General features: G+C 56.9%; 2 protein-coding genes across 19 annotated transcripts in view; one reads left to right on the forward strand and one right to left on the reverse strand.

The window, feature by feature from the left end:
* The window catches only part of MTERF4 (mitochondrial transcription termination factor 4), a 49,514-nt gene extending 43,192 nt beyond the window's left edge, over nucleotides 1-6,322 (forward strand). The window contains exon 7 of the transcript XR_009540991.1: nucleotides 5,793-6,322. The gene's annotated coding sequence lies outside the window, so the exon portion shown is untranslated. The remainder of the gene's footprint in view (nucleotides 1-5,792) is intronic.
* Nucleotides 1-12,017, reverse strand: part of SNED1 (sushi, nidogen and EGF like domains 1) — a 97,746-nt gene that overhangs the window by 44,958 nt on the left and 40,771 nt on the right. For 14 of the 18 annotated variants that reach the window (XR_009540990.1, XM_060151637.1, XM_060151631.1 and 11 more), the window contains 10 exons: nucleotides 10,421-10,534; nucleotides 10,216-10,329; nucleotides 4,700-4,825; nucleotides 4,430-4,534; nucleotides 4,073-4,186; nucleotides 3,465-3,581; nucleotides 2,079-2,195; nucleotides 1,753-1,869; nucleotides 1,454-1,567; nucleotides 1,026-1,199 (listed from right to left, as the gene is read on the reverse strand). Coding sequence is in view for 17 of the 18 variants with exons in the window: in XM_060151637.1 (XP_060007620.1) it covers nucleotides 1,026-1,199; nucleotides 1,454-1,567; nucleotides 1,753-1,869; nucleotides 2,079-2,195; nucleotides 3,465-3,581; nucleotides 4,073-4,186; nucleotides 4,430-4,534; nucleotides 4,700-4,825; nucleotides 10,216-10,329; nucleotides 10,421-10,534 (1,212 nt within the window). In the remaining variant the exon portion in view is untranslated. The remainder of the gene's footprint in view (nucleotides 1-1,025; nucleotides 1,200-1,453; nucleotides 1,568-1,752; nucleotides 1,870-2,078; nucleotides 2,196-3,464; nucleotides 3,582-4,072; nucleotides 4,187-4,429; nucleotides 4,535-4,699; nucleotides 4,826-10,215; nucleotides 10,330-10,420; nucleotides 10,535-12,017) is intronic. The other 4 variants (XM_060151641.1, XM_060151639.1, XM_060151633.1 and 1 more) reach the window with 3 other exon arrangements.

Below are 12,017 nucleotides of genomic sequence, written 5' to 3' on the forward strand. Positions count from 1 at the left end.
ATTTATCTTCTATACTTCTACCCCCAATAGTATATGTTGTCTGGACTTTACTGTTGTTTCGGAGGTGGCCGTACTTGTTGGGTGTCTTGATATCTTGGCTTATGGGTGCGCGTTCCCTGGTGGTACCCACTCCTCATCTGATGGCATGTTGAGGAGAAGTGGCACTGGGCCAGGGGTGGCCTCCTAGACAGTAACCACCAGCCCTGGGGGGCTTGGAAGGACAGGAGTGAAGGAAGATGCTTGAAGCCAGGTGGTCTCCACCTGTTTTCTGGAACTCTTCGCCTGACAGGGCCGCCCAGGTCCGACTGGGCCTTGCAGGGCATTTGGGAGATAGAAATGTGTTATGTGCCCCTCCCATCTCTGGGTGCTGTCACTGTCCCTAAGCTACTTTGTTTAAAAACCTTTCTTTCATGAAAAATCTGTTACCATCACACAGATTTTCTGATGAACAGAGTCTGGGATGCTTTGAATTAATGCCACATGCCTGTGGTGGTGTCCGCGGCGCCCCTGTCTCCAGGGGCGTGGGTCGGGGGGCCTCGCCTGCAGGCCGTGCACCCTGGCGCACCGTAGGGCCCTGGAGGCAACACTGTCTAGAGCAACAGCCCTCAAAGCGCTATGGGGGCTCGTGGGGACCTTGTTCAAACGCAGGGTCTGATTCCACAGGTCTGGGTGGGGCTGGGAGCGGGAGGTGAGGCCTGAACCCTGATCTGCTTCTTCGGGGCTCTGCCTTTGGGCTACCTCTTGGCCTTGGCGGCTTCCTCTGCAGAGTGGGCGTGTGGGTGCTGGACCCCATGCTCTGGGATGCTCTGAGGACAGGGAAGCCCTTAGGGTACAGAGTGGAGCTGGCACTGGTCATCACCACCATCACCACACGGTTTTGGCCTCACTTTGCACAGAGGAGACCAAAGGGAGGAGGCGCAGGCCAGGGTCAGAACTGCAGCCCCTGTGCTCTTCCACTCGGCCCGGGGGGGGGAGGGCTTGGCCCTGTGCACCCACCCACCCACCCCAGAGGGCCCCCAGGTCACCGTGGCACTGGGGAGGCTCGCTCCAGACACCCTGCGGCTGGCAGACGCGGATGTGGTTGGAGGTGCTCGGGCTGTAGCCTCGGTCACACGAGTAGAGGGCCACCGAGCCCAGCCGGGTGCCACTGAAGCGCAGGGTGGCGTGTGTCACCTCCTCGGGCGGGCCGCAGTCCACCTCTGCAAGGACACAGCAGCCCTGTCCTGCCCCGTGGGGTGCCTGCCGGCCCCCCCTGCTGCTCTGCCCTTGGCTCCGCTGGGCTGCACGGCCTGGGGCCCTTGCTCCCCACACAGCCCATCCCGGGGTGAAGGTGCCGTGCCTTCCAGAATGGGCTTCTCAGAGGTCTCCTTTCCTTCTTTCCCATCCCTCCCCTCGGCCCCCTGCTGGGCCCTGCTCTGCCCTTCAGGGAGCGGAGGACCCCCAGCCCTCTCACCTGCCTGGCACCGGCGTCCGGTGTACCCTGCTTGACAGTGGCAGGAGAAGTCTGTCCCCAGGGCCTCGCAGGTGCCCCCGTTCATGCACGGGCTCCGGAAGCAGGGAGAGGGGGCTGCAAGGGTGCAGGGAGTCCCTGTCGCCCACCACCGAGTCCTCCCCAAAGGCCTCGGGGCTGCAGGAGAGCGTCCCGTCTCTCGCCCCAGCTCCGCCTCCCACGCCTCCGTGGTCGGGCCATCCCTGCCCACCGGGCCCGTCTTCTTGTCTGCGCCCTGGCCCGCTGGCCTCCGCCCCCCTTACCGATCTCGCAGTGCCGTCCCGAGAAGCCTGGGGGACAGTCACACTTGTATTTGCCGATGTAGTGGAAGCAGGTGCCGCCGTTGTGACAGGGGCCAGAGGCGCATGAGTCTGGCTTCCCTGGAAGCAGGAGGCACCCATCGGGCGGGGTCGGGGGTCATGCGTCCACCACCCCTGCCCCTTCCCTGATCCCTCGACATCCCAGAGCTGGGGCCTTGGCGGGGACGCTCCTGACAAGCAGACGCACGGTGGCAGGGTCGGGGGTCCTGGGTCGGGGCCTGGCTCCTCCCCACTCTCTACAGGCTGATCCCCACTGGCTGGGGCCGCACCGATCTCGCAGTGCCTTCCGGTGAAGCGGTAGGGGCAGTCGCAGCGGTACTCGCCGCCCGCTTCCTTGCACGTGCCGCCGTTCCTGCAGGGCCCCGAGCTGCACAGGCGCGGCCGGGCTGGAGGAGGGACAGACAGAGACAGAGAGGCGGGTGAAGCAGGGCCAGCTTCCCGGCCCCGCAGTGCCCACGACGCCCCGCGCGAGCCTTCTCCGTCCTCAGGCACCGCTGGGTCCCATGCGCCCAGGCCTGCCTCTCGGCGGAGCCCGAGGCCCAGCTGCAGGGGGGCCGAGCCAGCCACGTGCAGCCCCTCAGCCTCGGGGCCCTCTGCCCTCCCGCCTGCCCTCTCTTCCCTGCCTCAGGCTCCGCTGGAGGGCCAGGAGAGCTGGCCCCGCCTTCCTGCCCGGTGGGGAGCTGGCATCCAGGACCGGGCTGGGAGCCCTGCTGTGGCTCTGATTTTCCTGTTTTCTGTACCTTTCCTGTGGGCACCTCCTTGGACTTGCGGGGCCCCGGCCGCCCGCCCGGGCTGGAGGAGCTGCACCTTCACAGCCCAGCCAGGAGTTTAGGCGCTTGGCCTCCTCGACGCTCAGGGGGGGCGTGAGGCAGGAGGGGGCCTGCCCCCAGGCTCAGGGGGCCGCTTCTCCCCCCGCATCCTGTGGGGCCTCCCAGGCTGCCAGCCCAAGTTCCGGCCACCCCACCCCGTGTCCCTCCGTGTCCGCTCTCCGGGATGCCTTTGCCGAGGGTGACGGACCTCAGTGGTCCTTGCAGAGGACGAGGCCTACTCTCCGGAAAGCCCTCCTCCGGCTACAGGGGTGGGGTGGCCGCAGGGGCTCCGTGGTCAGAGTGCCGGGGAGCTGCCCTCAGGGCCACCGTGGGAGCGGCAGAGGCGTGCAGGTAAAGGTCCAGGCTTCAGCTCTCGGGACGAGTGAGGGCAGTGGGAAGGCTGCAGGGCTGGATGTGGGCCGGGTGCCGAGCCCAGGAGAATGGGCCGGGCAACACGGGGTCAGGGGGGCCGGCACCCTGGGCTCTGACCAAGGGGCGCCTGGGTCACTGAAAAGAGTTCTGAGCGTTGCTTCAAACTGCATGGAAGAGACGGCCCTGGGTGGGTGCTGTCGAGCACAGTGACGCCTGCTGTGTGTTTACAGAAGAGTGCTCACGTTCTTAACTGGCTAAATGTTGTAAAACGTTGACATTCTCCAACTGCACTCAATCTAACAAAGTCCTAATGAATTTTAAAAAAATCAGTGATTCTAAAATGCACTTGGAAGAACACTGAGCAGGAAAGGAAGCCCGTCGTGAGGAAAGCGCTGTGATGAGCGAGAGGCGCAGGGGCAGCCGGAGTGGCGGCCCCGCCAGCCCCCCGCCCCCTCGAGTGCCGCCGCGCCCCACCTTTCTCGCAGTGCCGGCCGTGGAAGCCCCGCGGGCACTCGCACGTGTAGGAGTCATCGTGGGCATCACAGGAGCCTCCGTTGAAGCAGGGGTCCGAGTCGCAGGGGGACGGCAGCGCTGCGGGGACAGAGGGCAATCACCCTGAGGTCCTGGCTGGAACCAAGGCCAAGGTCTTGATTCTTCACGCTGGGCTCTAAGGTCCGCCCTGGAATTTCTTGTATTTCTGATTCTTCCAGAGTTCATCCTCACTCTTACGTGAGCTGGGACTGAGCTGTGGTCCACGAGGGTCTTGGTATCGTCACCACCAGCACCACCATCACGTGTAGTCACTCACTACCTAAGTCACTGGTCATCCGCGCACTAACAGATACGCGGGGTGAACCTGTTTCTCTGCAGGTGCTCGTCAGGTGCACGTTAACGTTCTAGCACCTAAGCCCGGGGCTCAGGCAGGTGCGGCGTGGCACGTGCGCACGGCCAGGCCATCCACCCCCAGGTCCCCTCGAGGGCCCCCTCCTGCTGCGCCCACTGCCTTCTCCCCCACCCCCCACCCCGGCTTCTGGGCCGGACCCCGGCCTCGCAGGCTGGTGCCCGCACCCCCCCCCACTCACAGTGGCTGACGTTGTGGTCGGTGTGGCAGACGCACAGGTAGCTCCCGCCGTACTCCATGCAGTGGCCGCCGTCGGGGCACTGCGTGTTCACGTTGCAGGGCATGGCCGTGACCTCTGCAGGGAAGGGGTGAGCCCGTCTCACGTCCCCGCGTGTCTCCCTGGAGACCGTGTGTCCTTGAGAAGGACCGAGCTGCCCGGGTGACCAGGTTCGGGCACCCTTGTGGCCTCCCCACCCCACCCCCCGGGGCCCGCCATGCGGGTCTGGGCCCAGGCCCAAGCCACCACTTACACGGTGGTTGTGGGGATTCTCAGGGTCCAGGCAGGAAGGGCGCCCCCATCCCAGCCCTGGGCACCTACCAAATTCGCAGAGGAGCCCAAAGAAGCCCGGAGGGCACTGGCAGAGGGTGGTGTTAGCCCCCAGGCACCTGCCACCATTGCGGCACTCACAGTTGTTGGGGGTTCCTGCCACGGAGGGAGGGAGGGAGGAGCCTCCAATGTCGGGGGCCCTCTCCTGACCACCGTCCCGTAAACCCCGCCGTGTAGCCCCTCTCCCCGCTCCCCACAGCCTCTCTCATGGGGGTTTGCGTGCACACCCCACGGGGCCCCGGCAGCCCGGCCCACACGCACTCTCCCTGCAGTCAAGGCCCATGAAGCCTTCGGGGCATTCGCACACGTAGCCCTGGTCCGCATCCACACAGGTGCCCCCGTTCTGGCAGGGGGCCGAGAGGCAGGCGTCGGGCACCGGGTGGCTTCCTGCAAGAAAGACGGAGGTCACCCGAGGCCGCGCAGAGAGCACGGCGAGGATGGGGCCTCGGGCCGGAGAGGAGGTGTCTTAACCTCTGTCCTTAGTGCCGAGCGCCCAGAAACTGACCTCTAGCGGCCCCTCAGTCCCCGAGCCCCTTCTCTGGAGCAGAATGAGAAGCCAGAGTGAGGAGGGAGCCCCACGGTGTGCACCAAAGGGCCCAGCTGAGGCCAGAGCCTCCAGACATTTCCCATCCAGCATCTCTGTTAGTTAAAGATTTGGGATTTTTACCTTTAAGTTATCTTTCTGCTGCCGATTTCTAGTTTAATTTTGCTGTGGTCAGAGAACACAGTCCTTTTCAATTTATTGAGCCTTATTTTATGGCCGACAGGATGGTCTGTCAGAGTGAAGGCTCCGTGAGTCCTGGAAGGAACGTGGGTGTCCGTGACTGTCAGTCGGGCCAGGTCGGCTGGCAGCGCTGCCCAGTCCCCGCGTCCTCGCTGGTCCCCATGCTTGTATGCTCTGGGCCACCGAGATAGGAGTTCCGCCGAAAGCCCCGCCTATGACGGGGGATCTGTCTCCCTTGTAGCTCTGCCAGCTGTTGCTTTGGGTATTTCGATTTGCGTTACTAGGTGTTGCATATTTATTGTGTCTTCCTGATGAACTGGCCCGTGGTCATTATAAAAGGTCCCCATTTCTGGCTGCTCTCCTACTCGAAAGTTTAATCTGAATGATATGAATACAGCCACTCCAGCTTCTCCTGATAAGTGTTTGCCTTTTTAGTCTTTTTGTTTCTAAATGTTCAATTTCCTCATGTTTTTTCAGAATTTATCTTTGAAATTAATATACAGTAAAATGACTTGTGTTTGAGGGACACGCCTAAGAATTTTATCACATGTATAGCTGTGTGTATATGGATACAGGACAGGATACGGGACGTTCCGTCATCCCAAAGACCTCTTTGTTTTCTCTCTGCAGGGTCACAGACCCCCTCCGTCCTGAACCCCTAGAGCTACTGATCTGTTCATCACTGCAGTTTTGCCAGAGAAGTGGAAGCAAACAACCTGTACTCTTCTGAGACTGGCTTCTTTCACTCAGCGTCATGCCTCCAGGACTGTCTCAGGTGTTATAAGCATCAGTAATTAGTCCTTTTTATGACCGAGTTGTGTCCCACGTCGACAGGTACCGCAGTTCATGTGTCCGTTCACCCTGGGAAGGACGTTTGGGTTCCCGGTTTCTGGTGGCTATAGACATGCTACAGACATTCCTGTACAGAGTTCTGTGTGACATAAGTTTTCATTTGTTTAGGGTTAATACCTAGGAGTGCGATTGCTGGGTCATATTGTAAGTGTATGTTTAACTTTATAAAAAAAACTATCAAACTATTTCAGAGTGGCCAAACTGTTCGGCATTCCCACCAAAAATAGGTGAGAGTTCCCGTTGTCCTGTACCCTCACCAGGTCAGTGTCTTTTATTTTAGCGATTATCATAGGCTTGCAGTGGCATCTCATTGTGGCTTTAATTTGCGTTTCACCAATAGTTAATGACAACAGTTTTGTTCATCTGTTTATTTGCCTTCTGTGTATCCTTTTTGGTTAAGCGTCCGAGTCTTTTTTTTTTTTTACTTATTTATTTATTTAGGCTGCCCCGGGTCTTAGTTGAGGCATGCAGGATCTTTAGTTGTGGCATGTGGACTTCTTAGCTGCGGCATGCATGTGGGATCTAGTTCCCTGGCCAGGGATCGAACCCGGGCCCCCTGCATTGGGAGCGCTGAGTCCTAACCACTGCACCACCTGGGAAGTCCCTCTCCCAGTCTTTAGCTTGTCTTTTCATTCTCTTAACCATGTCTTTCACAGAGGAAAAGTTTTCAGTTTTGATGAAGTCCAATTTATCTATTTTTTTTTTTGATAGAGCATGCTTTTGCGGTCTTGTCTTAGCACTCTTTGCTTAACTGTGAGTCACAAAGATTTTTCTATCTAAAAATCTTTAGTTTTCTTCTAAAAACGTTACAGTTTTCTGTTTTCTGTTCAGGTCTATGATTCATTTTGAGTTAATCTTTGTATAAGAGGTGTTTAGGTTGAAGCAGCGCTGCCCAGTCCCTGCGTCCTTGCTGGTCCCCATGCTTTTATGCATCCTTTTTCTGCTGAATCTCTCTTATACCTTTTCAAAAAATAATACCCACGTTTGTGTGGGTCTGTTTCTGGATCCTCTTTCCTGTTCCTTTATCTTCATTTTTCTTCTTTTCATACCTTCTGTATTGAGTATTTTTAGGATTCCATTTCATCTCCGTGATCGGTTTATTGGCTATAACTCATTATTATTATTTTTTTACTTGCTGCTCTAGGGTTTACAATGTATACCTTTAACTTATCACAGTCGACCTTCAAACAGTATTATACCACTTCGTATATAATGTCAGGACCTTACGATATTATACTTCCATTTCTCCCTTTCCATCCCTTATGCCAGAAGTTGATAAGCAAAGGCTCAAAGACCAAATCTTGCCTGCCACCCATTTAAAACAATAAAGTATCGCTGGAACATGGCCACGCCCACTCACTTACGCACAGTCTGTGGCTCACTGCTTTTGCCTTACGTTGGTAGAGCTGAATAGCTGTGACCACATGGCTCATAACGCCAAAAAAAATATTACTATCTGGCCCTTTAAACGCTTGCACAGGCTGCTTTAAGCTATTGGTGTCATACATTTTATTTCTGTGTATATTGTAAACCCCAAATATGTTGCTATTTCTTTGTTTTAAAAATATCTTTAAAAAGATTAACAAGTAAGAAGAAAAGTCTTTTATTTTTACCCATATATTTACCATTTCTAGAACTCCTCATTCCTTTGTGTAGATCCAGATTTTCATCAGGGACCATTTTTCTTCTGTCGAAAAGACATTTCTTGTAATGCATATATGCTGGTGGTGAATTCTCTGTTTTTGCTGTCTGAAAAATCTTTATTTCACCTGAATTTCTGGAAGAGTTTTGCTGGGTGTATAGCACGAGGTTGACAGCTTATTTCTTCCATGCTTTAGGGGTGTCGTCCCAGTGTCTTCCGACCTGCGTTGTCTCTGATGAGGCTGTTGTCATTCTTGTTTCTCTGTGCAGTCTGCCTTTTCTCTCTGGCTACTTTTAAGGTTTTCTCTGTCACTGGTTTTCAGCAATTTGACTATGATGTGGCTTCGTGTTTTTCTTGGAGGTTTGGTTTTCATGTTTTCATTTTCATCAGACTTAGAAAGTGTTTGGCTGTTGTTTCTTCACATACTTTCTCTGCACCCCTTCAGCCCCCTCCCTCATTTCCGGCACTCCAAGTACACACCTGCCAGACTGCATGGTGTCTGTGCACAGGCCCCTGAGGAGGTGCTGTCCTTTCATCTTATTGTCTCTGGGCTGCATGTTGAATTGCTTCCTTCTCTCTCTTCAAGGTCATTGATCTTTCCTTCTGTGATGTCTTAACCTGCTGTTAACACCATCCAGTGTATTTTTAAAATTCAGATATTATAGTTTTCATCTCTAGAAGCTTCTTTTTTTATATCTCCTACTTCTCATTATGTCTTTTTCCCTCAACAGTCTTGAACACATGGTGCGTGTTCATGATGGACAACTGAACATTTGTACTTGCTGGTTCTGTCATCTCTGGCCCCTGTTTCTACTGGTCTATTTGACTCCTGGCTGTGGTCATGTACTCTCAATCCTTTGTGCGCCTATAGTAACTTCTGGTTGGGTATCTTGGGGTTCTGGCCTCTGTTATTATTCCTTTAAGGGGTGGAGGATTTTATGCTGGCATAGAGTGAAATTACTTGGGCTCAGTTTGATCCTTTCGAACTTTCCTTTAAGATTTCTTGGGGCAGGTCAGATTAGCCGTTAGCTTAGCATTTACTTATCCCCACTACTAAGGTGATACCACTGGGGACTCTACTCAGCATTGGCCCTGGCTACGAAGAGCTCACTCCACTCCAGCTGGTGGGGAGGCGGGTCTGAGTTCCAGGAATAGTCTGACTCACCACTCCCAGTGGTTCTTCCCCAGCCCAACAGATTTCACCCGACCCACACTCAAGGGGTCCCCCTGCAGATCTCCAGAGCCAATCTCGTGCTCTCTCCCCTTCCCCGCTTCCCCTCTCAGTAGCTCTGTCCTTGCTGGTATTATTCCCCCAAATTCCAGCCACTGAATTTGAATCTCTGTCTCCTTGACCCAGAGACTCAGAGGAACTGCTGGAGTCTGGATTCCTCCCCGGCCCCACCCCGCCATGGCAGCCTGGAAACGGCGCCAAGGCAGCCTTGGGGCAACTGTAGGGCTCACCCCATTTCATTCCCTTCTCTCAGGGATGACAGCCCTCTACTTTCTGCTGTCCAATGGCTGAGAACAGTTGTTTCATATATTTTGTCTGGTTTTCTCATTGTTGACAGCGAGAGGGAAGTTCCCAGGGCAGTTAATCCTTGTTGGCCACAAGCAGAAGGCTAGATACTGCTTTTTATAATCTCCAACGTTTGGCCAGCTTCCCGCTGTATGTGCAACGTGGCTAATGAGCTTGTACTGGGGTAGACAAGTCAGTTGTTTCCTATTGTTTGCTTTCGTTTGCATTATTCTTCGTACAAAACATGGTTTCTTTGCAAAGTCTTTTGCAAGCACGTCTCTGTTTTCTGACGTGAGTTTAGTTAAATACGCTGATACTTAAATCACAATCTAGGCAATCGTGTGACACATCGCGATGATTTCAGGCAGCAGGTAAGGCTGCCACCCTCTCGCCCTCTGCACCGTGAAGCCTCGCCATCGCCTCAGGACACAGCCCGCCCTGCGTGTGGCCATCCGACCAAAGACCAACGGAGGGCACAGCGTCCATCCGCGTCTTACTCACGGGTAGAACCTAATTTCCTTCTTAGGTTTTGAGACTCGAAGCAAATCGAGTTGAGTGTGTCTCGAGCGCCCCCCCACCGGGGAGATGCAAGCACCGCTGTTGTGGGAGGTAAGGCGATGTCAGGTGCTAAAGCCCCAAACTTACTGTGTGGGTCTTTTAACTGACCTACCGAGTCCTAACAGGCACTTAGAACAGTATGCAATGGAACAGGAGCTAGCAGCCTCCATCACTTGTAGGAGAGATCAGCTTTCTTTCCGACGCCCACGGCTTGTTCCCTAGCAAGGCGAGGGGTCTGGGGTAGGAAGGAGGGACGTTAAACAGCCAAGAATCTATCTCCTGAGTCGGGAGAGGGGCCTCGGGAGGGCGCTCCTCCACACCTGCATTTTCCGGATGGAGCCCAGGCCCAGAGAGGGGAAGACATTCGCTCAGCCTTACCCAGCACGTGGACAGCAGAGCTCAGACCAGACCCCCCCACCCCCGAGAGGGAAAGGGGGCAGCTGACTGCTGTCACCGGTGGGGGGCTTCGGGCATGTGGCCGTTACCTGTCTCGCAGCGAGGTCCCTCGAAGGGCTCTGAACAAAGGCAGGTGAAGTTCCCCACCAGGTCAACACACGACCCTCCGTTCAGGCAGGGGTCAGAGCCGCACTCGTCCACATCTGGGGGCGGCAGAGGTGGGTGCTCGGCTCTGTGCCAGCCCTTGAGCACCTGGCACCCTGTGCCCCTGCTCCCACCCGAGGGCACACTCACCCATCTCGCAGGCCGCGCCCGTGTAGCCGGCCGCGCACACGCACACCGCGGAGCCGCCCTCCGCCTGGCACCAGCCGCCGTTCTCGCACTCTTTGGCGTCGCATGGAGACTGTGCTACAAGCACAAAGGGGTGGAAGGCCATGGGATCCCCAGCTGTGGTGGCCCCCGGGGCTCCCACTGAGCCCCACCGCTGACATCTCGGGCTGCAGCACGCGTGGGTCTGGCCGTCTCTGGAGGGCATCGGGCCCTGGGGGACCAGGGCAGTCCCAACCCACCGGCACTGAAGGCTTGTCTGAATGGGGTTTATTTCAGCAGACCTGGCGAGGAGGGAGGGTGTGCCTGTGCCTGGCGGGGGACATGGGGGTGAATGGGACCCAGCTCCCACCCTCCTGGGCAGTGCCCCTGCTAAGATGACTGTGACAGAGCTGTCATCACAGGACAGGGCTCTGGGGCTGAGAGATTCCTCCCAGCTGGGCTGGGGGCACGGCCTGTGACGGAGCCCTGAGGGGGCGCAGGAGGGGCCTGAGTGGTCCGGGGCTGAGGGTCCAGGGTGGGCGAGGTGACACTTCTTGCTGCAAGGACAGCCCTGCAAAGGCCTCGGCCCCCAGTCAGCTGGAAGTGAGCAGGCGGGACCCGCCTTTGTTGGCGCTCTGGCCTGCCCCTCACCCAGGATGCTGGCCTCACCTGGTGGCTGCTGGCAGCAGGTGGGGGGACACTGCCTTCCCCCAGCTATGTCGCCTGTCCTGCTGACAGCTCATTCCAGAAAGGACTCAATACAGGAACCAGACGGGATCCCCAGAGCGGGTGACCCACCCTGGAGTCAGGGTGGGGGGCAGTGGGAGGAAGGAGGCCTGAACCCTGGGAGGTGTGGCGGTGCTTTGGTGGCTGACGGCACACGGTGACCCCCGTCTCTGGGACCCTGACTCCACCAGAGGGCAGGGCTGGGCACGGGTGGGGGAGGGGAGCCTCGGGCCGAGCGGTACCCATGTCCCTGCTGGGCTCTGCCCAGCATCCCTGCTGTCATGGGCTCTGGGGGCCGAGGTGGGTCCTGAGACCAGAGAGCCTCATGGGGGACTGGGGGCTGGTACCCATGGGTGTTGCCGTGGTGGCCATGAGGAGGCCAAGGCTCAGGGCTCCTGGCTCTGGCCCCAAGCCCTCCCAGGGTCCCACCCGGCCCGGACACGTGTATACACACCAGAGTTAAGGACTTTAAAACACTCCCTGTGGCCGTAAGTCTCCATTAGAAATAGTTTTTCTAGACTGAGACATCGGTGCGGTGGTTACTCGTACACACTCGAGTTAACCAGGTGTTACATGTTTTTCTAAACGACAGTTACACATCAGGAAGCGTGTGCACGGGACAGCGTGTCTGGCTGCGCCGGGTGGGGAGCAAGGGTCATCGTGCTTTGATTTTAAGGGGCTCCGTCTGTTGGGCTCCCCTAGTGGCTTCCCACAGTGGCACGGGGGTGGGAGTGGGGCGTCCACCTTCCTTTACCAGGTGGGTGAAGGGCCCAGGGTGAGGGGCCCCAAAGAGGTGCTGCATGAAGGGCAGAGAGTGGAGGCCTGATCAGAAAGCACTGCCCCGAAGAGGCGCGCT

The sequence above is a fragment of the Lagenorhynchus albirostris genome, chromosome 6 (genome assembly GCF_949774975.1).
Source record: "Lagenorhynchus albirostris chromosome 6, mLagAlb1.1, whole genome shotgun sequence".
NCBI classification, from domain to species: domain Eukaryota; kingdom Metazoa; phylum Chordata; class Mammalia; order Artiodactyla; family Delphinidae; genus Lagenorhynchus; species Lagenorhynchus albirostris.